We start from the raw sequence: 27374 nt of genomic DNA, 5'->3' as shown, positions 1-27374 counted from the left end.
TGGATCCACTCTACAGGTGTGGTGGGCCGTCAACCGGCCACAACAGGAATATCAGTAAAATCCTAAAAGACAAGATAACCACTTTTCCATGGCATTCTCATTTGCATAAGATGATTAAGCATTTTACCAGAAAGCATGTGGCCTTTTGAGCCCACTACTTTACGCACTCCACTCGTGATACGAAGTTGCAGCATTGCAAAGGTTAAAATACATAAGAAAATATATTTGCAGAAGAAACAGTGACAAATGGAATGTCTGTAAGACTCTTGGTGTACAGCTGGAGTGCTTGTGAATGCTGACTCTTGTGCAATTGCACATAATGGAACTGTGCATAAACGTCTTTGGACATCACAATTTCGCTAACGCAGCAGGAAGACTCTTAAGAAAATTGTAAACCACAACTCCCCACCAAACATCCAGGCTCTGACCACAGTAGAGCTGGCACAGCAGCACAGATACACACAGAGCAGGAAGAGGGGAATTTTGGGGAGTTAAAGCAGTATTCCTCCCTGCCTGTCACCAGTGATGAAAAAGGAGCATGCCAGCTCTCTGAAGCCCCACTGCACACTTTGATGTGCACTCCCATTCGGCAGAAATCCATTCTGGTCGAGATGTGCCTATACACAGCCCCTCTGCCACTACCACTCTAGTACTTATTTTCAAATCTGTGCCTTATCTGCACTAATTTGTGCTAAAGCTTCTGCTATAAACAGAGTAAGTGGAGTGCAGCGAGACACCCCACAAGAAACAGTCAGATGTTAAAACAAGAGACAATGAGTAGGATAGAGCAGCTTTGGCAGAAACTGCTGTAGGGGAGGGAAGGGTGGTTTCAGGAATTGGGAGTATAAATTCTGATTAGGGCTGGGCTGGTATTTCCCACTTCAACTGCCTAGTTTTCTCTTTAATGAGGAAATGGGACTTTCACTTTTGCCCCATTCAGTGAAGAATCCAATGGGAACAAGGAGGTGCCTCCATAGGTAAGCTGACCCCCACGTGAAGCATGACCACACTGGGAACCACAGGGATTTAAACTCATTCATGATCCTGCTGTAACATTACCGCACTTGTACTCTAACTGAATGTGGCTGACAGAGGAATGCAGCACTTACTTCTGCAGTTATCTCTTTCAAACAGTAAGAGAAAAATAACTGAAATGCTCAGGATTGATCTTTGCTCCTTGCACGTACACTGCTCTGAAACACTATGCAGACAAACACCAGCAGATGAGATCCTGGCAGCATGGTCTGCAGACAGATGCATTTCTGAATTGACAGCATCATGGATGATTTACAGCCACTGCAGCTTTCATTCACTTGGGCAGAAATCAGCTTACTCCGCTTCTGCTGCATGTGTGCAAACTAGTCTGTGCCATGGGATACTCAGCAGCATTTCACACAGCAGTGCCGCAGGGGAACGTAGCATTGCAACTCAGAATGTGCCACTATGCCTCAGGGGGATCTAGGATCTGGGCCAAATTAAGAAACAAAGGAGGAAGGGATACTAAAGTGCAGTTAAAAACAGAGTCAGAGAGAGGAATGGAGCAGAGAATGCTTAAATTACAGGTGGGGCAAGAAGCACCTGAAAGGGGCCTACAAGAAAGCCAAGAAGAGACTTTTGACAAGGGCTTGTAGTGACAGAATGAGAGGGAATGGATTGAAGCTTGGAGAGTAGATTGAGACTGGAGATGAGGAAGAAATTGCTGACAGTGAGGGTGGGGAGACACTGGCACAGGCTGCCCAGGGAGGCTGTGGATGTCCCCTCCCTGGAGGGGTTCAAGACCAGGCTGGATGAGGCCTTGAGCAGCCTGGGCTGGTGGGAGGTGTCCCTGCCCATGGCAGGGGGGTGGAGCTGGCTGAGCTTTAAGGTCCCTTCCAACCCAACCCACTCCTCAAATCTATGAGTGTGGAAAGCAGTCAATCAGTTTTAAGGACAGAATGGCTTATGAGCTGTGTCTCAAGGTTAGTTATCCATCTACAGAGTCTTTAAAAGGCAGGAATTTTTTTTTTCCTCTGTGTGAACTACAATCTCTGTCACAACCTACTATTTTCTGCAGGCTGTACTATAAATTGTTCACTTTGGTTCTAGAAAAAGACTACATCTTTATGTTCAAAGTTACTTGTTGAGTAAAACAGGCTTTGAAACAGAGATAACAATCAAGAACTGAAGTTTATTAATAGATTTATGTGCTTCCACTCAGCTTAAAAACCCCATACTTCCCAAGATCAGACAAAATATATTAGCTATGGAAGCAAGCAAAAAAAGTATTTAATCTTTATGAAAGAGATTAAAAAAAAAAAACCAACTAGTGAGTGACTCAGCTGAAGGATGGCACAGAGCAGGAAAGTGCCTTCAGCCAATTAATGCTGCATGCCTCTTCCTTACAACCATAAACAAAACTCATCAGACCGGAGAGGTCCTCTAAAGTGCACTAATCCATTTCTCCTCAAGGCAGACTCCACTACACCTGTGGGGTTTCTGCAGATGTTAATCAGACATTGCACAGCCTTCCCTGGTAAGATTTGTACTGCTTCATTGTCCTGCATCTGCAAGCTGGCCCTTCCTCCCTAGAGTTCAAGCCCATCACTCACTCCCCCCACAGAAGCATGTGGAACACAAAAGGCCAGTGCAAGACATCAACAACTCATTTGAAAAATAACTGCTACACCTCCTTCAACTCCTCCTGAAGCTGGCAGTCTCAAGCCACATCTGCTTTAAGCTCCATACACAGACAAATTGCAGTATAAAAATGTGGACACACTTCCCCTGCTACTCAGGGCAATATTTGCTATCACATTGCACTATTTTGTTCAGCTAGTAAATCCCAGCAGTGTGGTACAGAAAACCTTTCCCTTGCTTTGTACAAACTGGTGGATGTTCTCCATTTCAGACAATTACACTAGCCACAGGAGCACAGCATGCTGCTTGGCTTGGGAACAGCACTTTAGAAAGCAAGTGGCACAGACACACTTGGCTGTTTGCTCAGTGACTAGTAGGCTGTCTGAAGTAAACTAATGTGGAGTAAGAAAGTATTAAGTATAGGCTGTGCCTCAGATCTTGGTCTTTTCTGTATCTTGCTAGCATTTTACTCACATTTAACCCTTATCTGTAAGTTTAATTACAGGGATTTTTAAACTGATCCTCACCACTAAATTCTCACACACGTGAAACAAGCAGTTGCCACGAGGCCACAACATCTGACCACTCTTACCTCACAGCATGAACCTTAAATATCGAAAAGGATCCAAGCAGTGGCTCAGCTTCTGAGCAGGGCAGTGGTGGTTCAATACTGATTCCTCTAACCACACAGGCTCCAGCCTAAATACACGGTCAGTATTATCACAACAAGGTACACGGAAGTGCACAAAGATCAAAGCATACACTGACCCAAATCAGTGTCAGTCACAAGAGTCCAAAACAGCCTAAAATGGGTATTTCTTCTGAAAGTTCACCATTTCAAACCCAGTTGTGAGACTAAAGTTTGTCTCTCCTGATGCGACTCAACAAAGAAAATCAACAACCGAGGCCACCTTCAGTAGCAACTACTGTCTCAGAAGAAAAAAAAACAGAGAACCAAAAAACAGAGATGAAGAAAAACACAGGAGAAGGACAATGCTGCTGAGAAGGAAAGCATGAGAGAAGGAAAAGCCGGGACAATGCTGCTCTGAAGAAAAGAAGCCATGGAGCCTGGAAGAAGCAGACTGAACCCTCTCTCCATGTCCTAAGATCCGCCTGCTGCAACTCATGGAGCTGAAGAGGCCGCCCAGAGGGCCACCTCTCTTCTACAGCCAAAGCCTCAGCACCCTTTCTCTACAGACCCAATATTTCCTGCAGCACCTTTCCTCCACAGACTCAAACTGTCTTGGGGGGGTGAGGGGTGTGGTAATATAATTCCTTTCCTCTTCTCTCTCTCTCCTCTCTATTTTCTCTCTCTCCCCTTCTGATCCATCCACTTTATTTATGTAATAAATAGTCTAGCTGTTGATATTTTGGCTTTGTTTGTGCCTCTCATTTCACAACAGGGGAATATTCAAAAGAACTGAGTCTCTTTCCCTCTCTGGACCGAGACACCAGTTCATGGCTATGCTGCAAATAAATCACATTCTTCTTACTGCTCTTGACAATCTACAAAAATCTCTGCTGAAAGAAGGATGCCTCCAGCCATAAATGCACCTCAGCTCTCGATCAAACATAACAGGACTTAGGTCTACCATGAGAAGGAGCAAACTCCTCTGAATGTCTGCTCTCAAGGTGCCAGTTCTGTCCACCTAATTCTCAATTCTCCCTGTATCAGCCAGAACAGTGGCAAGCTTCCACCATAAATCCTTCCATGTTCAGCTTGGCCACATACATAAAGAGAACACACTTGGAGTGCTTGGAGAGGACCACTAAGAGATAACACAGCGTTCCAGGGCTAGGATGTTAATCTAGTACAAACTTTTACTTCTCACTGCACTTGGATTTCAAAGGCTTGAATGTAAGCAAAAGACAACTCAAAAGAGAGGGACATACCCTGAAACAACCACAAATGCATGACATTTTCTCAGTGGCTAGAAGTGGGATTGACACTGGAACAATGGATAGTTCTGAGTTATACTGGAAGCGTAAGAAGCTTATAGACAACACAGAAATTAGGCAGCTAGAGGTAAAACACAGCTATTGAGAGACATCCTTTAGCAGAATGCAAGGACAGAGAGATGATGACTACAAACTATATTTTAAAGAGGAAAAATCCAAGTGCAGAATATAATTGAAAACAGAAGGAAGGAATTAAAGCAGGTAAAATTAAATCAGGGAGAAGAAAATAAATATAAGCACATGACTAACAACAACAGCAGCAGCCTATGAGAAACCAAGGTTTGCACTGAAGTGGCTTCAACTAGAACCTGCATTATCTAACTAAACCAACAAGAGGCAGCCTCGGGCATGGCCTTCACATGCTTGTTCTGTGAACACACACATGTTAAACCACAGCTGCCTCACCAAAACATTAAATCCGGTCCTAAGGATTCCGAATGAAGGCAAGATTCAAAATTTAGCTTGGCAAGACTCTCCTCCTGAGATTCCCCTTTGTACATCACCGTGGCAAGAGAGCTTCCTTATAGAGGGACTTAGAGGAATCTAAATCAGGCATTCCCAACTTCTCCTGGCTTCCAAGGCAAACCAAGGAAATAAAAACAGTCAGTTTTTGAAAAGCACTATTGTGTGTCATCCTTCAAGAACCATAAAAGAAAAATCCATGGTGCTCTTGTCTAGATAAAGTTTTAGAGGAAATAACTTACTCCTGAGCTAAGCACTCATGAATAAAGACTTCAGAAAGGAAAACTCCACCGCTCTGAAGGTAAATAAAAAGACAGGCAGTTTGTGGAAAAGCTAAATTCTTACATAAAAATTCAGAGGTTTACACAATAACCAGGTGCTGGTGACTCCTGCACAAATGCAGCTCACACTGGATTCTGACACAGCACACTCCTAGTGTCCTTTGGCCAATAGTTTTACTGGCATAAAGTTCTCATTATTTAACTGAGCTCAGTAGGGTCTAGTTTGTGTTCATCAGTCAATCAGAAGAGACAAATACATTGGCACTATGTCCCAATTTGAAGAAGATTCTCTTCCACATGAAGAGCTCCTGGCAAAAGCCAGGCACCAAAAAGAACAAATCAATGGAACAGGCGTCCCCTTCCACACTTGCTCCTGAGATGGCTGGCGGAGCGCCGCAGACTCTTCCTCTCCTGCCGATGCTGCTTCTCAGCCTCCTGTTGTTTCTGATGCTGCTTCGACTGGAATATTAGAACAAAAAAATAGCCTCAGGTTCTTGTAAACTTACATATCACCTCATTGCTCAATGTCTAGATAAAGTCAGAACTCCATACAGCATATCTGATAGAGCCAACAATGGCATCCTGGACCCCTGCCATACCTGTCTTCTTCCACCCTGCTCTCAAGCTTTCACAAACCTGTTAGCAAAAGGTGCTAGTGGATTGCTCACTACCAATCACAAGCAGCTTTGTAGCTTTGAGCTAAATGTAAAGCTGCTGTAAACCAGACCGTGCTTTTGAAGTCTCACAAAGCCCATTTGACAAGCTGCAAGATGCTTCCAGCTTAGTTGTAGCAGTCTGCCCCATCCCCACATTGGTAATCCTACACAGCACTACAGAGCAGTCTGTGGTTTATTCCACAGTCACTTTTTAAAGTCCAGCAGTACAGGAATCAACAAGAGATGAAAAAGGACATCTGCAAGCAGACAATCAGGTCAAAAAAGTAAGGGAGGCATCATCTAATAAATGCAGTTCTTTCTAATTTTTTGAGCATACCCAATGTGACAGTCAAAGGACCACTTGGCCATTCCTGCATCAGCAGTCCTGCTGGTGAGAACATTTGACCACTGGTCAGAAGAGATGTGCAGCTTACCTGAGGAAAGCCAGTCTGAGCAGAAGCACATCTTACAAGCTCAAGAATCAATTTAGTACCAGTTTTCAGCTTATATAGTGTGTCCTTTCCTCAGTTTTAAAGCAACTTTCTACCAGAAAGTCCCTAAGTTTTCTACTGCAGCAGCAGATGCTCCCAAGCATTTAACCATACCCATGCCACAAATGGACCACCTGTCTGCGATCTACAGAATCCCTGAGCATGGGAAACCAAAACCCTTTGGGATACATTGAAAGGCAGCAGCCAGCTACACACTTCAAATGGAACTTGGGAAGTGGAACAGGACCAGAGCTCTTTCTCGAGACTGTGTTACATGAGTTCAGTGACAGAGGTGGGCAGAAGCTCTGTTTTTATCGTACTGAGAGAGATCTAGCCACATTACCAAGTGAGAGAGCCTCTCCCCTACAGCATCCTGACTGCATTTGGGCCTGCAGACCAAGATCTGATCAGTCCTCACACACAAGTTAGGGAAGATCACAAGCTTCTGAATCTAGGTCTGCAAATAAACTATTAGAAGCTGGAAACCAGCATTCTCCAGCAGCACACAAGACTTTACGAGCGCTGCCTGAGTGAAGGCTGTAAACACAAAGCACTACTGGAGGCTCTCTTCTCTCAGCAAGCAGCAGAGGAGCTGGCAGCTTATAAAGAAACACAGAGGGACATTTGTTTGACGGTTTTAAAGTTCCCGTTCTTTCATGCAAAACCTAAAGTTACCTGTGTATTATCTTAAAAAAATTATATATATAGCTCACCTTCTTTAATTTGAATGTTGCTTGTTTGCTGTCTACTGTAGTATCAGACACATTGAGTGTGCCAAGCTTTTCTTCAAGCTTTAAACGATCTCCAAGAGTTTTCCTGCAGAGAATAATTAAGATTAGTCCATATTCTTGCCATCTTTTTACTATAATAAAGGCTGATAATGCAGTCAAAACCAATCTCCCTTTCTCTGAAACCATGAAATGCACTAAGTCTAAAAAAAAGCAAGCATCCACTAAATAAAAAAAGATGTTAAAATCATTCCCTGCAGATAGGGCTTTCAGTAGGAACACTCCACATTTCTGTAATGTTCACTTTTTTTCTGCTAACAAAGCAGCAGGACTCTAGTTGAGAAAAGCCACACCCTCCATTGCGACAGTTCCCTATGAAATGTCACCACAAGGCAGGAATATTCAGCTGCAGTTAACAGATACCTAGACAACAAAAATCCCAGCACACACTAATGCTAGATGTGTACCACGTCCTTGAGATCTTACCACTTCTGAATGGGAAGCATTTTGAGGAAAGGAAATAATCTTCGTTATCCAGCAGAGGGAATTCATCTCCAGATGAATCACCACTCTGATAGTGACAAACTACTTTGTCCAAACACAGAATCACAGTATCACAGTATCACTTAGGTTGGAAAGGACCTCGGGGATCATCGAGTCCAACCTATCAACACAGACCCCATGACTAGACCATGGCACCAAGTGCCACGTCCAATCTCCCCTTGAACGCCTCCAGGGTCGATGACTCAACCACCTCCCTGGGCAACCCGTTCCAATGCCGAATGACTCGCTCGGTGAAGAACTTCCTCCTCACCTCGAGTCTGAACCTCCCCTGGCACAGCTTGAGACTGTGTCCCCTCGTTCTGGTGCTGGTTGCCTGGGAGAAGAGACCAACCCCCTCCTGGCTACAACCACCCTTCAGGTAGTTGTAGAGGGCAATGAGGTCACCCCTGAGCCTCCTCTTCTCCAGGCTAAACAATCCCAGCTCCCTCAGCCTCTCCTCATAGGACTTGTGTTCAAGGCCTCTCACCAGCCTTGTTGCCCTTCTCTGGACACGCTCAAGTGTTTCGATGTCCTTCTTAAACTGAGGAGCCCAGAACTGGACACAGTACTCAAGGTGCGGCCTAACCAGAGCAGAGTACAGGGGCACTATGACCTCCCTGCTCCTGCTGGCCACACTATTCCTAATGCAGGCCAGGATGCTATTGGCCCTCCTGGCCACCTGGGCACACTGCTGGCTCATATTCAGGTGGCTGTCGATCAGCACACCCAGGTCCCTCTCTGTTTGGGAGCTCTCCAGCCACTCCGACCCCAGCCTATAGCTCTGCATGGGATTGCCGTAGCCAAAGTGCAGCACTCAGCACTTGGACTTGTTGAAAGCCATCCCATTGGACTCTGCCCATCTGTCCAGTCGGTCGAGGTCCCTCTGCAGAGCCTTTCTACCCTCTAACTGACTAACATCTGCCCCTAACTTTGTGTCATCTGCAAACTTGCTGATGACTGACTCGACCCCTTCATCCAGATCATCAATGAATATGTTGAAGAGCACAGGGCCCAGCACTGATCCCTGGGGGACACCACTGGTTACTGGCCTCCAGCTGGATGTGGCACCGTTCACTACCACTCTCTGGGCCCGGCCCTCCAGCCAGTTCCTAACCCAGCACAGAGTGTAATGGTCCAATCCACAGGCTGACAGCTTAGTCAGCAGTTTGCTGTGGGGGACGGTGTCAAAGGCCTTGCTGAAGTCTAGGTAGACCACATCCACCGGCCTCCCCACATCCACCGGCCTCCCCACATCCACCAGACGGGTCACCTGATCATAGAAAGAGATCAGGTTGGAGAGGCAGGATCTGCCCTTCCTAAATCCATGTTGGCTGGACCTAAGCCCTTGGCCATCCTTCAGGTGCGCAGTTATTGCCGCCAGGATAATCTGCTCCATCACTTTCCCTGGCACTGAGGTCAGGCTGACCGGCCTGTAGTTTCCAAGTTCCTCCATCCGACCCTTCTTGTGGATGGGGACCACGTTGGCCAGTTTCCAGTCATCTGGGACCTCACCGGTGAGCCAGGACTGGAGGAAAATGATGGAGAGTGGCCTAGCTAGCACATCTGCCAACTCTCTCAGCACCCTAGGATGGATCCCATCCGGTCCCATGGACTTGTGAATATCCAAGTGGCTCAGCAGGTCCCGAACTAACTCCTCATGGATTTCCAGGGTATTACACTGCTCCCCGACCCCATTGCCCAGCTCTGGAGGCCACTCGTCCTGAACTCCTCCTGCCTTGCTGTTAAAAATTGAGGCAAAGAAGGCGTTCAGGACCTCAGCTTTCTCCTCATCCTCAGTCACCGCGTTCCCCTCCAGGTCCACTAGGGAGTGCAGGTTCTTCCTGCCCCTCTTCTTATTGTTAATATATTTATAAAAATGCTTTTTATTATCTTTGAGGTGGCCAGCTTCAGTTCCAGCTGGGCCTTAGCCTCCCTAATTTTATTCCTACATAATCTAACAGCTTCCTTGAACATACCTCGAGAAGCCTTCCCCTCCTTCCAAAGGTGATACAGCCTCCTCTTCCCCCTTAAATCCTCCAGGAGCTGCTTGCTCATCCAGGCTGGTCGCCTTCCCCGCCGGCTTGCCTTCCGGCACGTGGGAATGGCTGCTTAGACACTGCGTTCTCAATAGTCTGACATAGAGTGTTCTAAACAAAAGAGCAGTGCAAAGTGATCACAGAGACAGAGCCTGACCCCCGAGAGGACCTCAGGCACCAGGTACTAATCAGCTAGTTTGTGCAAGTAAGCAGGGGTAAAGCCTCTGCCTTGGGCACTGAGCTGCAGCATGCCTATGGAGAGCAGGCAGCAGCTGTGGCCCAAGCTGACCCTGCTCCCAGCTCCCCTCCACTACAGGCAGGGCATGGGCACAGCCTGGGTTCATGTCCCCCTTGCTGACTGCAGTTAAACTGGGCAGTAAACTGGAATAGCTGAGGAGTGGAAATGCACCTTGTTCCAAGACAGCCTGCAGCATAGGGGTGAGGCAGGCAGGGATGGGGCTGGCTCCAGCCAGCTTCCCCCAGCCACCTGCGAGTCCCAGCAGGGCCTGTGCTCCTTCCACAGTACAGGTCCTACAAGCAGGCAGTGCCACCCGAGACCACAGCACACCTGGTACACGCACAGAGAAAACATCTGCCTGCCTGCAAACACAGTTAGTTCCTGCAGCTTTGAGGTGATGATGTTAGTGCCTTATGGGATCCCTCTGGGGAGGACTAAGAATACTTTTTACACAAGTTCTAAAGTGATGAATGAGGCACCACGAAAATGCAGACTAGCTGCAAACACGGATGGCATTTACTACGGATGAAGGGCTCACAGACTGTGGCCTAAGCACGAAGGCTCTGGAGCCCGCTGAATTTTGGCTAATGAGCCGTTTTATGTAACAATGAAAAATCACTGTGAAGAATCACTTTATTTCTCATGACTAGGTACTTTGATTGTATTTCTCCCTGTAGTATATTTCTCATGCGCATGTAAGAACTTGCTCCATCTGTGCGCATCAAGAAGACAAAGCTAAGCCTCAGAGCCAACTATGGCAGCAGATCAGTCACTGACATGGTGGTGGGATTGCTACCATCAAGTGAGGTCCCACTTCTTTCCCCTTTGAAAGTGAACTGGAGAAATATGGCTTCTACCCAGTGATTATTTAGAATGACTGCCTAGGTACTGCTTCAGTCAGGAGAAAAATTCCAGTGGAGAGGTTAGGAAAATGCAGCATGGTGGCAACTTGACTGAGCAGCTGCAGGTATGGCTCTGTTTATCTGAAAGTGTGAGAGTGAATTCCACACACTGATACACAAACAATAGCTGAGTGCTTTGGGGCTGGCTTGCTTTTTAATCCTCAACAAATTGATTCAAAGGATACATAAACAGTATTATTAAAAGCAACCTCCCCTGCCCTAGAGTGAAAAACACAACTCCCCCAAAACAGCCCAGGCATTTCTGCTCTCATTATAGAGAAGAGTTTTTCAGGACTTTTCCTGATGTTTTGCTTTAGCAATACCTAGGAATGTCAGCTATGCTGTCGCTGACTTTCTTGGGCCACCTCTGAAGACCTATCCATTGCCTGTCACGCTGCTGCAGTTTTTCACTTTGACATACGCTAATTTTGACAACATGAAACCCAAAAGAGCTTTCAGCATGCCAAAAAGCCTCTTTTCTTTTATGGATGCCTTTCAAATTACTAAGCAAGGAACTAATGTAGTGAGTAAACAAAGCAACGTTTTGCATGTTTTGTGTTTAAGCCTGAGTGCAAACAGGGGAAATGAAATGCAGACAGCCTTGAGTCAAGGCTTTTTTTACAACCACAAATAAATTCTGCAGCTTTCCTGTGCAAAGAACTGCATAGACTGTTGTCTGTGAAGAAGTTTATAGTATGTATGACTGCTTTAGAAGCTGGGCTGGGAGCTGTGCTGAGTCAGGAACATGTCAAAAGAAACACCCAGTTTTATATAAGTCATAAACTATTTCCTCAGGTAGAACATTATACGATTAGAGAAAAAAAGAACACCTAACCATTAAATGCATAGTGAAGGTATTAAGGCACTTAATTACATTGGTCACAGACCATTATTCCATAGCTTGGATAAATCAAATCGGAGACAAATGTGCCAGCCTCACCAGATTGTACATGCCACTACAGTCTCTCAAATTTTCAGTACATTAATTGAATTAATTATTTTTATGCTGACTACTAATCACTGAATAAGGCCAGCAGAGAACATATGTATTTGCTTCATGAAATTCTACAGTGGACAAATGCTTACTAACCACACAAGTCAACTCATGGCACTGAATAACCATGACACAGAAGATTTCATTAGCCATGCATTATAGGGAACAGATAGCAGCTATTAAACTTCTTCTGAAAACGTAGCCACTCCACAGGAAGAGCAGTGCTTGTCTGAGCACAAATGGGATCACTGATGACAGATTCAACTGATTAGACAAAAGTGGGATCCATCCTAGGGTGCTGAGAGAGCTGGCGGATGTGCTAGCTAGGCCACTCTCCATCATTTTCCTCCAGTCCTGGCTCACCGGTGAGGTCCCAGATGACTGGAAACTGGCCAACGTGGTCCCCATCCACAAGAAGGGTCGGATGGAGGAACCTGGAAACTACAGGCCGGTCAGCCTGACCTCAGTGCCAGGGAAAGTGATGGAGCAGATTATCCTGGCGGCAATAACTGCGCACCTGAAGGATGGCCAAGGGCTCAGGTCCAGCCAACATGGATTCAGGAAGGGCAGATCCTGCCTCTCCAACCTGATCTCTTTCTATGATCAGGTGACCCGCCTGGTGGATGTGGGGAGGCCTGTAGATGTGGTCTACCTAGACTTCAGCAAGGCCTTTGACACCGTCCCCCACAGCAAACTGCTGACTAAGCTGTCAGCCCGTGGATTGGACCATTACACTCTGTGCTGGGTTAGGAACTGGCTGGAGGGCCGGGCCCAGAGAGTGGTCGTGAATGGTGCCACATCCAGCTGGAGGCCAGTCACCAGTGGGGTCCCCCAGGGATCAGTGCTGGGCCCTGTCCTCTTCAACATATTCGTTGATGATCTGGATGAAGGGGTAGAGTCAGTCATCAGCAAGTTTGCAGATGACACAAAGTTAGGGGCAGATGTTAGTCAGTTAGAGGGTAGAAAGGCTCTGCAGAGGGACCTCGACCGACTGGACAGATGGGCAGAGTCCAATGGGATGGCTTTCAACAAGTCCAAGTGCTGAGTGCTGCACTTTGGCTACGGCAATCCCATGCAGAGCTATAGGCTGGGGTCGGAGTGGCTGGAGAGCTCCCAAACAGAGAGGGACCTGGGTGTGCTGATCGACAGCCACCTGAATACGAGCCAGCAGTGTGCCCAGGTGGCCAGGAGGGCCAATAGCATACTGGCCTGCATTAGGAATAGTGTGGCCAGCAGGAGCAGGGAGGTCATAGTGCCCCTGTACTCTGCTCTGGTTAGGCCGCACCTTGAGTACTGTGTCCAGTTCTGGGCTCCTCAGTTTAAGAAGGACATTGAAACACTTGAGTGTGTCCAGAGAAGGGCAACAAGGCTGGTGAGAGGCCTTGAACACCAGCCCTATGAGGAGAGGCTGAGGGAGCTGGGATTGTTTAGCCTGGAGAAGAGGAGGCTCAGGGGTGACCTCATTGCCCTCTACAACTACCTGAAAGGTGGTTGTAGCCAGGAGGGGGTTGGCCTCTTCTCCCAGGCAACCAGCACCGGAACAAGGGGACACAGTCTCAAGCTGCGCCAGGGGAGGTTTAGACTCGAGGTGAGGAGGAAGTTCTTCACCGAGCGAGTCATTCGGCATTGGAACCGGTTGCCCAGGGAGGTGGTTGAGTCATCGACCCTGGAGGCATTCAAGGGGAGATTGGACGTGGCACTTGGTGCCATGGTCTAGTCATGGGGTCTGTGTTGATAGGTTGGACTCGATGATCCTCGAGGTCCTTTCCAACCTAAGTGATACTGTGATACTGTGAAATTATTTCAGCTGATCATCAATTTAATGACATTCGAACTCTGAAAGATTTTTTTTTTGTTTGAGTTTTTTCCAAGACAAAAGAACCAAAAACCAGAACACCACCAAAAACCTCTAGGACTCGTCAGCTGTGGCAATACAAGGGCAGCACAGTGTTACAACAGCTTCTGCCAATAAAAAATACCTTGATTCTACCCCCAAAACAGTGGCAAATCCTGCACCTTCCAAGGGGGTCAGAGGAACAACATGCAGGCCGTCAGCCTCAGACTGACAGTGGTGGAGAAAAATAATCAGTCTCACAGAGACCACTGTCAGTTGAGAGCAGCATTTCACCAGTAATGGATCTCCAAAATTTGTCCCTGAACATTAATCTCTCACTCATCTCCTTTATGCTGTCTCTCTGCCATACTTCAAATATCCTTTTGGTTTACCTGCAAAAGGAAGTTGTCAACAGGTGTCACTTTACACAATATCCCTGAGTTGCCAGATGTGGCTTTACTAGGAAGCGATCCAAAGCAAAGTGCCACTGGCCTGCACTGCAGAGCAGCATTTCAGAATTGTCCCCCCCACCAAGATATTAAAGCAGAAGCACTAGTCTTACTTCATTAACTTCTGTTTTTTGGCAGAGTCTCTGAAGCTTCTAAATTCTTCTCGTTCTTTAATCTCAAAAAAATGAGGTTTCAATACTGTTTGCTGATCCTCCTTGAACTTTTCCTTCCGCTTTACTTTTTCTTCTTGGTGCAGAAGCTTGCACTGTTTCCTGACCTCTTCAACCCAGCCTTTTTCATCATCTGAATTCTCAGAACTTTCTGCATCACTTGCTTTTCCGTCTGCTTCTTCCTCCTCTTCCTGCAGACAAAAATAGTATATGAAGCAAGAAATCATGAACTGATTTTCTTTTCACACCATTCCTGCAATTAGAGTACGTGACAATTTTTACACACCTCCAGCTGAAGAGAACCAACACCTGAACAAAAGCAGCAAGAGACAGAGAAACACTCAATTACTGTGGGTGATCAGCCATCCTTGCACTGCCTCCAGCTTTCCTGGATTAATTTTTTCTAATCCCAATGTGAAATTTTTACCTGCTCTTGTGCTTCCAGTTCCTCTAGGATCTTTAGTTTCTTCTTTCTTTTCTCACTTATTTTAGAAACCAGGGGGTTAAGTAGCCTAAATTCTTCGCTCTGCTCATCCACCTGGAAGTCTGGGTTCTCAAACATGACCTTAAAACGATCATCTTTGAGAAGACTGGGCAGGTTCTGAAAAAGAAGCAAAGCATGAGTTAATTGTGAAATTCCAAAGCAGGCATTGGTGAAGTGACATCTTTTTGATTAAACCAAACTCAAACCCATCCTGTGAAGGCCTTTTATGAATGCTCTATTTCTTTGAGAACAAGCCCCTGTGGAGCACCCTCCCCTCCTGTGACTGTTTGAGGCTGTGCCTTTAAGAAAGGGACAGTGCTGGGACACTCTGGCTGAATGTTTTGGAATAATAACAAAACCAATCAGATATTCTAAACTAATTTCATTGGTAGATTGGTAGAGTGCAACTTCAAGTTTTGAGTTCAGTTGGAATTTTTCTCAGTTTCTCTCTGTCCTGCTTTTCCAGCCTGTCTGCTTCTGAGCAGCCGGAGTTCTGACCTTGGATAAAGATAAGCACTAATCCTGCATTAATAGGTATACTAAAATTCTTCTTTCTTAATAACTACCTTTCTCTCTCGCTCTAACCCTCTTTGGGAAAAAAAGGAGGTAGGGGGAGAGAGGGGGGTACAGGGGGGGAACCCTCATCTGTGCAGAGGAGGGAATTTCATTCCTGTATTTTTTTTTTTCTTTGCTGTATATTTCTGTACATATACTGTAAATACCGTATATATTGTGTATATCTAACCTGCCTTTCCACATTGCTTGTAAAATATAGCATTCCGTCCGCTTTCTCCGACTGAGTTACCTGTGTTTTTTTTTTTCCTCTTTGTGGGGGAGGGAAAGCTAGGCCTTCTCTCTCAACCCACTACATTTTTTAATTGGCGCCCAACATGGGGCAGAAATAGCTTGATTTATTACTTGCTCGAGTCAGACAAACAAACATGAAGGTGTTATAGATTTTAGAGCGTCTGTTCTCCTCAGTTTTTGGGGTTCTGATTTACAAATATTGTCTGGGCCTCCTTGTAGATCACCTGGGTAAATATTTAATGCAGAGAATTTATTTATGGTTTATGTATAAAATCCAGCTTCTGTATGACCGCTGTCTGGGGTTTTTTCAGCTTAGTAGATATGGAAACATAACTTCGAGCACTCTGCCGATTGAGATAAGGGAGGTTAAGATTCCAGTAGGTGAAAGAGTAATTTTAAGTGATGGCTGGGATCCAAAGGTGATTTATTTGATGTGTGTAATCCTACTGCGAGTGATAATTAATGTCTATTTGTTATATTCTTTGCGCCAGGAGAGAAAAGTGTCTAAGGCCTGCTTCATTATTAAGCATAGATCAAAGAAGAGGCGGCATATTACTGGCTCAGCCCCAGAGACGTCCAGTGATGAAGAGAGTGGAGAATCTGTGTCAGTTAAAGATAAAGCTAAAAAGTCTATTGGAAAGGCTGCTTTGAACGGTTCTGTTGCTGATTCTGGCAAGCAGCCAGGGGCGGCAGCAGCTCCTAACATGGCGGCTCCCCTGGCTTTGGCTGCCATTAACGAGGCAAAGTCATTTCCGCCCTCCTTCACAGCAGGACTGGAAGCCCCTTCCAAAGCAGCTGATCTGTCTCACAACCTGTCAGCTTCTATTAAGGTGGCTGTAAATTCAAACACAGCTCCAATTAAGCAAATAGCAGTTTTAAAGACTAGAAATAGAAAAGGCAAAGCTGATCCAGGAGCTAATGGGTGAGAGGACCAAGACGCAGATGCAGGTGAAGGACCTTCTGCCAGAAAAGATCCTGCTGAGGAGGAAGAGGAGGTTTGTTTTAAAGATCTAGCTGAGTTAGGGAGATCAACACAGGATGGAGATGCAGCTAGGACAGCAGCTAGCAGTGGTGCTTCTCAGCTTAAAGAAATCTTTAGGAGAGTGACAGTAGGATTATTAGGACAAGAAGTTCCGGAAAATATGAGAGAAGGGGCAAAGGAGGAAGGAGATGATATTTCTGAATGTTCTTCACCTCGCAAACAACTTAGAAATGTCTGTAAAGACTACACCAAAGCAGATAAGGAGCCAGTTCTAGCTTGGCTTAGTAGGTGTTATGATACGGGTGCTCCAGCTCTAATGGTTGGAGACAAGTCGGCAGCTCAGTTAGGAACTCTCTCGAGGGATAATGGAATAGACAGACATTTAGGCAAGGTTCTCGGTAAGGTTAATCTGTGGATACGCCTTTTAAGGGTGGTTGCCCTGAGATACCCTTCCCGAGATGATCTTCCATGGAATCCTAAACCCTGGACTACCATAGATGAGGGAATTAAGCGCTTGAGAGAATTTGATGTTAGAGAGATACTCTATGGTGAACATGAAACTCTGAATCCTGATGACATTCCTGTAGGAACTGGTCTTGCTAAAAAGCTTATCAAGCTTCCTCCTTCTAATTATGCAAACATTCTGGCAAGCAGAATTGTGTCAAGAAATTATGGTGGAGCTCCTCCTACAGTTGGCCGACTCAGTGATCAAATGAGACAATTGGAGGATAGCATGACACGTGTTTCTTTGGTTTCAGCCACTGAAACTCTGTCTGGAAAAATTGAGAATTGCATGAAAGAGCTGAAGGATGAATTTAAAAAAATACCATATCCCAACTGGCACAAAGAGATAATTCCAATTCTTCCACCAGGTGGATACAAGTTTCATCTGTGAGGAACAGACGTCCCCCAAGGAGGCCATTCCAAAACAGATCAAATCAAAACAGACCACCAAGGCAATCAAGTAGAACTATTTGGATAACTCTGCGTGATCAGTTTGGTGAGAACATGAACCGCTGGGATGGCCAACCAACTTCTAATCTTTTCAGGAGACTGAGGGAATTGCAAAGTGGCAGAACCCGAGGTAGCAATACCAGAAGGGTAGCTGTTGCTTCCACAGTTCCCCAGAGCAACTCTAGTAGCTCCAACAGTGGCTCCAGTTATATCACTGCACACTGTGCTCAATGCACATGTGGGCATGTTCCCCATAACTAGGGCTGCCCTGCCTCCCGCCAGGGGGAGGACAGGGATAACAGAGATAATAGAATCTATTGGGATGTGTACATCCAGTGGCCTGGCACTTCACAATTTCGGAAGTACAGGGCCTTGGTTGACACAGGAGCTCAGTGCACCATAATACCATCAAATTATCAGGGATCAGAGTCTGTAACTATTCTGGGAGTCACTGGTGGATCTCAAGAGATAAGTAAGGTAGAGGTTAATATAAGTTTAACTATTAAACAATGGAGGAAGCAAACAGTTGTGACCGGACCTGACGCACCTTGTATTTTGGGAATTGATTTTCTGAGAGAAGGGCATTTCAAAGCCCCTAGAGGTTACAAATTGGCTTTTGGAGTAGCTACTGCAGAAATTGATGGACAAAAATTGAAGCTGTCTGCTAGACCTGAGCTTTCTGATGAATCTGCAGTTGTGGGACAACATAAGATACAGGACATTAAATTGCCGGTTGCTTCTCAGACTGTACATCACAGACAATACAGAACCAACCGTGACTCTTTGTTGCCCATTCAGAATCTGATTCGTCAGTTGGAGAGTCAGAAAGTCGTCAGCAAAACTCATTCACCGTTCAACAGTCCAGTGTGCCCTGTGCGAAAGAAGAATGGAGACTGGCATCTGACAGTAGACTGCCGAGCCCTCAATAAAGTAACACCACCTATGAGTGCAGCAGTACCAGACATGATGGAACTCCAGTATGAGCTGGAATCCAAAGAGGCCAAATGGTATGCTACCATAGACATTGCTAATGCATTTTTCTCTATTCCCATAGCAGAGGAATGCAGGCCTCAGTTTGCTTTCACCTGGAGAGGAATCCAGTACACTTTCAACAGATTGTCAATGGGCTGGATCCACAGCTCAAGCATCTGTCATGCAGTGATCCACGATGCTCTGGAGAAAGGTGGTGCTCCAGAACACATCCAGTTCATCGATGATATCATCGTCTGGGGTAAAACTGCTGAGGAAGTCTTCGAGAAAGGTAACAAAATCATTGACATTCTTCTGGATGCAGGTTTTGCCATCAAGCGAGACAAGGTGAAAGGACCTACCACAGAAATTCAGTTTCTGGGAATCCGGTGGCAGGATGGACGCCGACACGTTCCAGTGGATGTGGTAAACAGAGTCTCTACCATGGCAAATCCCATGAACAAGCAGGAGACCTTACGTTTCTTGGGCATAGTGGGATTTAGGAGACTGCACATTCCTGGATACGGTCAGATTGTGAAACCTCTGTATGATGTGACTCGAAAGAGAAACAATTTCCACTGGGGACCTGAACAACAAGCAGCCTTCGACAAGATAAAGCAAGAGGTAATTCAAGCAATGGGTCTGGGACCTGTCCGAGATGGTCCAGACATTAAGAACATTTTGTACACGGCTGCAAGTGACAATGGTCCAACGTGGTGCTTGTGGCAAAAAGCTCCAGGTGAGACGCGTGGATGACCTCTTGGTTTCTGGAGTCGAGGTTACAGAGGTTCAGAGGCAAATTATACTGCAACAGAGAAAGAGATTCTAGCTGCCTATGAAGGAGTAAAAGCAGCTTCTGAAGTGATTGGAACTGAATCACAAAATCCCTTAGCTCCCAGATTACCAGTCTTGAATTGGATGTTCAAAGGCAAATGTTCCACACCACATGATGCCACAGACTCAACCTGGTCCAAGTGGATGGCTCTGTGGCAATGCCAGCGACGAGCAGTGTGAGCAATCCGGCAGTGCAGGCCTAGAGCCTGACATGGTGGTAGGCCATGCTCAGCATAAATGAAGAGTCATCTAGCAGTGGAGCAAAACAGTGCTGTGCCTGCAGCATGTAACTAAAACAAGACACTGGTAGCTATAAACATGGACAGTTATCTTGGGACAACAGGACATGCACCCGCATCAACAACCTCGTTGTGTCATTAGTAGTTGGACCAATAATCTGCAATAGTGCAATGTGTGGTCACTCATAGAGAACCAATGGAGCTATGCCAACAGGGCATTCCAAGTTTATATAAGTTGTAGCAGTTGCCTTGCTACGCACTTCTGCCTTTCCTGCCTCCTGTTTCTTCTACACTTTACAGTGCTATACTTGCACTACAGGCCTGCTCCATAGGCCTGCACCTCAGGCCTGCACCATCGGCCTGCAACACTGGAACAATAAAGGAACAATACTCGATCATATTGGTCAGCCGTATTGATTCCTATCTCCGTCGTCTACATGGCTCTGATAACACAGAGAGCTCAAATGGGAAATCTTGAAAGACCTGGTCTGGCGGAGGTGATCTCAAGTGGGCCTGAAGGTACCAACTGTGCTAAACCTCCAGAGGAGAAAGTAATGCGTGCTGAGGAAGCTCCTCCTTACAATGACCTTTCTGATGATGAAAAGAAATATGCTTTGTTCACAGACGGTTCCTGTCGTCTTGTTGGAAACAAGCGAAGGTGGAAGTCTGCAGTGTGGAGTCCAACACGCCAAGTTGCAGAGGCGAAGGATGGAGAAGGAGAATCCAGTCAGTTCGCAGAGGTAAAAGCTGTCCAGCTAGCTCTCGACGTAGCTGAACGTGAGAGATGGCCAAAGCTTTATCTCTACACCGACTCATGGATGGTAGCCAATGCTCTATGGGGTTGGCTAAAGAACTGGAAAAAGAATGGTTGGCAGAGGAAAGGAAAACCCATTTGGGCAGCCAACCTATGGCAGGACATTGCTGATCGAATCGAGAGAATTCCAGTGAAAGTGAGACACATTGATGCTCACCTTCCTAAGAGCAAAGCTACTGAGGAACACAACACAACCATCAGGCAGATCTAGCTGCAAGAGTTTCTCAAGTAGACATGGACTCTAATCTTGATCTCGACTGGAAACACCGAGGTGAGATATTCTTAGCTCGGTGGGCTCATGATTCGTCAGGACATCAAGGCAGAGATGCAACATACCAATGGGCTTGTGACAGATCCATAGACATTTCCATGGATGCTATCACACAAGTCATCCATGACTGCGACATTTGTGCTGCTATTAAGCAGGCAAAACGACTTAAGCCCTTGTGGTATGGTGACAGATGGTCCAAGTACGGTGAACCCTGGCAGATTGACTACATCACTCTACCACGTTCTCGTTCTGGTAAGCAGTACATGCTTACTATGGTAGAGGCAAACACTGGATGGTTGGAAACTTATCCAGTTCCGCATGCAACTGCACGCAACACCATTCTCGGTCTGGAGAGACAAATCCTGTGGAGACACGGAACTCGAGAGGATTGAGTCAGACAACGGAACTCATTTGAAGAACAACCTTGTAAAGAGCTGGGTAAAAGAGCACAGTATTGAGTGGATATTCCATATTCCCTACTATGCACCAGCTTCAGGGAAGATTGAACTCTACAACGGTTTGTTGAAGACCACTCTTAAAGCCATGGGGGGTGGATCTTTGAAAAACTGGGAAAAACATTTAGCACAAGCAACCTGGCTAGTAAATAGTAGAGGTTCAGTGAACCGAGCTGGACCTGCACATTCAGATCTGCTACGGAAAGTAGAAGGTGATAGAGTTCCTGTTGTTAGAGAAAAGAATCTGTTAGGTAAAACTGTTTGGGTGTTTTCACCCTCAGGAGAGGCTAAACCTGTCCGAGGGGTGGTTTCAGCTGAAGGTCCGGGTCACACTTATTGGGTAATGCAAGAGAATGGTGAAATTCAGTGTATTCCACAAAGAAACTTAACTTTAGCTGAAAGAGTTTAATTTCAGACTGTTGTACAGCTATATCGCGTCCAAAGGAAGGGTCCGCGAGGAAATCTACGGTGCATGAACCCTGAGAACCCTGAGAGCCCTGAGTCAACTAAGAGACCCTGAGAATCCCTGTTTCCCTTTTCTTCGCTTCATCTGCAAAGAGACAAACTGTTTTCCATTTTTCTCATTTCCTGATTTTCTTGGACTTTTGAATCATCTACATCTGAGCATAGGCAGAATGGACTATAGATTTTACTTACAAACTGTAAATATTGTTTTGAATAGGATGGACAGTACGAACAGCCAATGAAATTGTTTAGAAGGGGTGGACTGTGACTGTTTGAGGCTGTGCCTTTAAGAAAGGGACAGTGCTGGGACACTCTGGCTGAATGTTTTGGAATAATAACAAAAACAATCAGGTATTCTAAACGAATTTCATTGGTAGAATGCAGTTTTAAGTTTTGAATTCAGTTGGAATTTTTCTAAGTTTCTCTCTGTCCTGCTTTTCCAGCCTGTCTGCTTCTGAGCAGCCGGAGTTCTGACCTTGGATAAAGATAAGCACTAATCCTGCACTAATAGGCATACTAAATTTCTTCTTTCTTAATAACTACCTTTTTCTCTCTCTCTAACCCTCTTTGGGCAAAAAGGGAGGTAGGGGGAGAGAGGGGGGTACAGGGGGAAAACCCTCTTCTGTCCGGAGGAGGGAATTTCGTTCCTGTATTCTTTTTTTTCCTTGCTGTATATTTCTGTACATATATTGTAAATACTGTATATATTGTGTATATCTAACCTGCCTTTCCACATTGCTTGTAAAATATAGCATTCCGTCCGCTTTCTCCGACTGAGCTGTGTTGTTTTTTTTTCTTCTTTGTGGGGGAGAGATAGCTGGGTCTTCTCTCTCAACCCACTACACCTCCCACTAGATATTAAACATCAGCTTGTTTTTCTTTTTCCCCTTTAAACTTCATTTAGGATAAAACTGGATTATTTTCACTGTCAGGAAGATATTCCTATCGCATAAGAGCAAGCCATTTTGACTGTTTTATAAAATGTAGTTAATTGTATTCACAAGGAGAGCAAATTACTTCAGTTTGACAGGTAAAGTCCATCCTGTCACGACTACACCAAAACAAACTACAGCAAGCTCCAGGTCTTCTTTGAACAACTTTGGTGTGGATGCTGCATTTAGCGAGCCCCTAGGAACTAAAAAGCCTGCATCATACTTCACTAAAGTGAGTAACTACTCACTTTAAGCTTTTGGTTACTACAAGGCCTTTTTGGTGCTGCAGCTACAGCAAAGTCCACCTGAAAGCCACTTACTAGAACAAGTTATTTATGAGAAGCAGAAATAAAGGAATTTTGAACATTCAGCCAGATCACAAAAATGCTATAAACCCAAAATCAATACTGTAAGCATTAGTACTACTGTAAGACTCACCTTCTGCTTTCTAGTAGCCTGCTGCTCTTCAGTCTCTTCTTCAATCAGTTTGAGTGCAAGCTCTTTATTGACTTTTGGAAGTTTCTAGGGACAGGAGAGCAATTGATTGGTAAGTTATTCTTACACATGCAAAACCATACAGGCTTCACATCTGTGAGTGTGGGGAAGAGGGTTTTATTCTGCTGAAAAGCTCCCTCACTGGTTGCAAGCATTCCTAGGTGCTGGTAAAGCACTTAAAAAATGTAAGCAGAATTGCTGTATAGCTTGGTTTTTTTCCCTTGTAACACATCAACTTCAGCACTTCAAAAGCAATTGGTTCTCCATGTATGTAGAGTAAATTCCATCTAGAAAGCTCCCAGTACTAAACACAATACTATGTTTATATATCTCTTCCCAAAGGATTAACAGCTGAAATTATTAACTTGAATGACAGAAGCAGAAACTGCAAGTTTTACCAGCAGGTCATCTACTGAAGGGGCAGATGTGACTAGAGCTGCTCTTCCACAGCTTGGCATCAGTGCCTCTCAGATGTGGGAGGCACACACATGGGACTTCTGCAGTTCCATTCAAAGAGGTCTATCAATTACTTTGCAACTCTGACAATAAACAGGGTCAAATCCCAAGTGTTACATCTGAGATACACTTCAGAATGTTACTCTAGTAACAGCTCTCCCAGAAGCATCTTCCTTGTTCAAAGGGTTTACCTTTAGCTGAACTCTCTGTGCACGTGTTTCTTCAATCTTATGCCTGATTTTCTCTCTTCTGTATTCTTCATAGGCAAAGGGGTTGGCCATCATTTTTGCCTTTAAGAAACAGAAGGAAGTAAAAAGAAAACAGCATTGATGCAGGACACTGTCAGCTGTTCGGGAAAAAAAGACCACTACCACAAAAACAACTCACAAAAACACACCTTGACAAAAGCCAACACACAATTTATTGTTAAGAGTGACAACTGGCAGTTGCCTTATTTACCTTATGATAAAGCCTTATGTCCATGAAAAAGCCATGCATGTATGCTCTGAGCAAAGGGGAACCGATGAGATGAGCAAGGCCTGGGGAAACAGTTGGAGAGGGTTTCAAGGAGCTGTCATAGACCAAGAACACTTGTTCCAAGCAAGCCACTCCATTTACCTCAATCAAGACAAACAAGAACTGCCAGTGCAACACAGCAATCTAGCAGTCACATCCACTACATCAAGACTAAAACTGCCCAAAAAACAGTATTGGTTTGTCCAGGAGGAAATTTGAGCTTCTTCAGAGCAACAAATAGATTCTTCTTGTGGTAAAACACATTGCTGCGCACTTCTGAAAGTGCCTGCAAGCACTGTGCTCCTCAGAAGCATACACAGAAAAGCTAGTCAGGGATTTTGGTCGAGTCCCTAGCTGTTTGACAACCACATTTTAGTGTGGTATACAGATGATTTTAATCAGGGTCTTTCCATAGGTCACTATCCTTGAAGAGTCAAGGTGTTGACGAAAACCACTATATCACATCACAGAACAGTCACTCTAGTCTCCAACCTTAGTAAGAATGAAAATACTTAAAAGTTCTGATTTTCCTTCCTCACAACATCCCAAGACTGAGAAAACATTCTCTCTGACAAAGTATCCTCTACAGACCCCAAATCTTTAGAAACTAAGAATTCTGTAATTAAATGACCAAAAAACCCAAATAAAAACTCACACAAAAAACCCACAGGAAAAACCCAAATTAAACAAAACACCACCAGGTGAGAAACATCTGTGCATATCAGGAAGCAATGTGGTATCTGGAAACTTTTAGCTATTTCCAGAACACAATCTTCCTGCCTGTTGCACAGTTCAAGCACTCCAACTAATGGCCAGTAATGACACAAAAACATGAAGTACAAGCTAGGTATAGGCTGGCTCCTCACTTGAAAGATTGCATTTACAGGGACCTGAATTTGCCTCAGCCACAGTGAATTTAAAACAGCATCAGCATTCCCAGGCCGGTCTCTATGCAGACAGCACTACAGTGTCTTCCTGCCTTACAGGTGGGACAAGGCCACCTTGGGAACTATGCTGCCAGAAATTCGGTGCCAACTGATCAGGAAACAATTGAAAAAAAAAAAAAAAAAAAGACAGAGGGACACTGTATCAGTACAGGATAGAAACAGTGACTAGCAGCAGGTACCTTGCAGAACCCCAGGCAGCAGTGTCTGGGAGATGTGAATGCAAATTGCAGCATGGCCAGCGGAAGGCTGCCGGGATGGCTCCTGAAGCAGCCATGCTTGCCCAAGAGCAAATACATGCAGAGTGATCACAGTGACAGTGGCAATTAGAGAGCTTAGCCAAGCATCAGAGGGATATGACTCCTGAACAGCTTTTTAACAGGTCATGAGGAAGAAACAACTAATTTTCAGAGGAAATCTGCCATATTCATTTAAGTCTGCTTGCCTGTAGCAAGACAGGACTGGACCCCATGATCTGAAGAAGCTACTCCCTTCTCCTGTTCCCATTTCAAACAAAACCAAACCAACAACAAAAAAACATCCCAAACCTAAAACACTTGAGGAAAGGTTCTTTCCTACATTACAGTTTCTTTATACATATTTTATACATAACCAAATGACCTCATGTACATACACACCTGCACGAGACAAAGGACAAAAATCTTCCTTTTGTTGTTGTTTTTTTGGCATTTTAAACGTTTAAGACACTTGCAGGAGAAAGCAAAGCCACATCCATGCACACATTCTCCATCTCAGTCACACCATTTAAGAGAATATTACAGAAGGTCTAACGAGGAAGGAGGGGAAAAAACCAAAAACAACCAACCAAAAAGCAAACAAAACCCCAGAAGGGTGATCCCCAGGGTGTGGGCAGCGATTGAAATGCGCAATTGAGTTTAAAAATAATTAGCTCCCTAATTGCATAGCCAAGATTAATTAATGCAATTATATGAGTAATTAATTACTATTCATTTTCAGACTAGTGTTTTCAGTGTTTCATTCCCTAATTTTCAGACTTGGATCTCAGTATGTAATAACTTTCAACAGGCATTGAACAGGCAAGAGAAGGAGCAGCCTGCTGTGCCCGTGAAGAGCCAAGGCTCTCAGAAATCAGATGGATCCTTTCTGGTTTGCAGGCATGAAGAGCTGTGGCTCTCTGTTGTTGTCACTATGCGTTTGGGCTTCCATCACACTCAGCCCAAGAGCTACTGAAGATCAGCTTGTACTAGAAAGAAGCCCTGGGATTATGGCACCTTGCTCTGTTTCTGTCTACTACACTTCCACAGAGAGATTCCTTGAGCAGTAGTTTTGATGTGGAGTTTTATTTTACCATTCTTTCCTAATCTACTCTCTCCCTGTGAATCTACTCTCCTCCCAGTGGAGGCCAGTGACAAGCGGAGTCCCTCAGGGATCAGTCCTGGGACCTGTCTTGTTCAACATCTTTGTGGGTGACATGGACAGTGGCATTGAGTGCACCCTCAGCAAGTTTGCTGATGACACCAAGCTGTGTGGTGCAGCAGACACGCTGGAGGGAAGGGAGGCCATCCAGAGGGACCTTGACAGGCTGGAGAGGTGGGCACAAGCCAACCTCATGAAGTTCAATAAGAGCAAGTGCAGGGTCCTGCATCTGGGTCGAGGCAATCCCAGGCACAAATACAGGCTGGGCAGTGACTGGCTGGAAAGTAGCCCTGAGGAGAGAGACTTGGGGGTGCTGGTGGACAAAAAGCTCAACATGAGCTCTCAATGTGCACTTGCAGCCTGCAAAGCCAATCAGATCCTGGGCTGCATCAGGAGAACTGTGGCTAGCAGGTCGAGGGAGGTGATCCTCCCCCTCTACTCAGCCCTGGTGAGACCCCACCTGGAGTACTGTGTCCAGTTCTGGAGCCCCTATTACAAGAGGGATGTGGAGGTGCTGGAACGTGTCCAGAGAAGGGCCACAAGGATGATCAGAGGGCTGGAGCACCTCTCCTATGAGGACAGACTGAAGGAGTTGGGGCTGTTCAGTCTGCAGAAGAGAAGGCTCCGAGGTGACCTAATTGTGGCCTTCCAGTATCTGAAGGGGGCCTACAGGAAGGCTGGGGAAGGACTTCTCAGGATCTCAGGTAGTGACAGGACTAGGGGGAATGGAATGAAGCTAGAGGTGGGGAGATTCAGGCTGGATGTGAGGAGGAGGTTCTTCATCATGAGAGTGGTGAGACCCTGGAGTGGGTTGTCCAGGGAGGTGGTCGAGGCCCCGTCCCTGGGGGTGTTTAAGAGCAGGCTGGATGAGGCTCTGGCCAGCCTGATCTAGTGTGGGGTGTCCCTGCCCATGGCAGGGGGGTTGGAACTAGATGATCCTTGTAGACCCTTCCAACCCTGAATGAAACTAGGAAACTACGAATGCTCTACAACTCCCCCA

General features: G+C 45.5%; 2 protein-coding genes across 2 annotated transcripts in view; both read right to left on the bottom strand.

Annotated features, from left to right (window-relative positions):
• Positions 1 to 2147: 2147 nt before the first annotated feature.
• LOC137449621 (nucleolar protein 10-like) lies at positions 2148 to 18447 on the bottom strand. The gene is made up of 5 exons (XM_068155315.1): positions 18361 to 18447; positions 14787 to 14960; positions 14303 to 14550; positions 7179 to 7281; positions 2148 to 5777 (listed from the first exon to the last, which is right to left on the bottom strand). Exons 1-5 carry the CDS (start codon positions 18430 to 18432, stop codon positions 5658 to 5660), a joined length of 717 nt encoding a protein of 238 aa, XP_068011416.1. The 5' UTR covers positions 18433 to 18447; the 3' UTR covers positions 2148 to 5657.
• Positions 18448 to 19029: 582 nt separating this feature from the next.
• The window catches only part of LOC137449645 (nucleolar protein 10-like), a 51944-nt gene continuing 43599 nt past the window's right edge, over positions 19030 to 27374 (bottom strand). Inside the window, 5 exon segments of the mRNA XM_068155362.1 lie at positions 19030 to 19037; positions 19321 to 19360; positions 23004 to 23087; positions 23708 to 23806; positions 23976 to 24055. Coding sequence (XP_068011463.1) covers positions 19030 to 19037; positions 19321 to 19360; positions 23004 to 23087; positions 23708 to 23806; positions 23976 to 24055 — 311 coding nt within the window.

This window comes from Melanerpes formicivorus, unplaced genomic scaffold (genome assembly GCF_026170545.1).
Source record: "Melanerpes formicivorus ecotype bairdi unplaced genomic scaffold, bMelFor1.0.p_v2 SCAF_31, whole genome shotgun sequence".
NCBI lineage: Eukaryota > Metazoa > Chordata > Aves > Piciformes > Picidae > Melanerpes > Melanerpes formicivorus.
The sequence above is the reverse complement of the archived record's forward strand: the minus strand, read 5'-3'. Positions and strand labels throughout refer to the sequence as shown.

Excerpts from the sequence above, each read along its gene's own strand:
- LOC137449621 (XM_068155315.1), bottom strand. The coding sequence starts at position 18,432 with ATGAGTTTTGCTGACGACTTTCTGACTCTCCAACTGACGAATCAGATT. Across the intron at positions 7,282-14,302 it reads AAAAAACAGAAGTTAATGAA|GAAAACTCTTGGAGATCGTT; the intron begins GTAAGACTAGTG and ends TATTCTCTGCAG. Across the intron at positions 5,778-7,178 it reads CAACATTCAAATTAAAGAAG|TCGAAGCAGCATCAGAAACA; the intron begins GTGAGCTATATA and ends CTAATATTCCAG.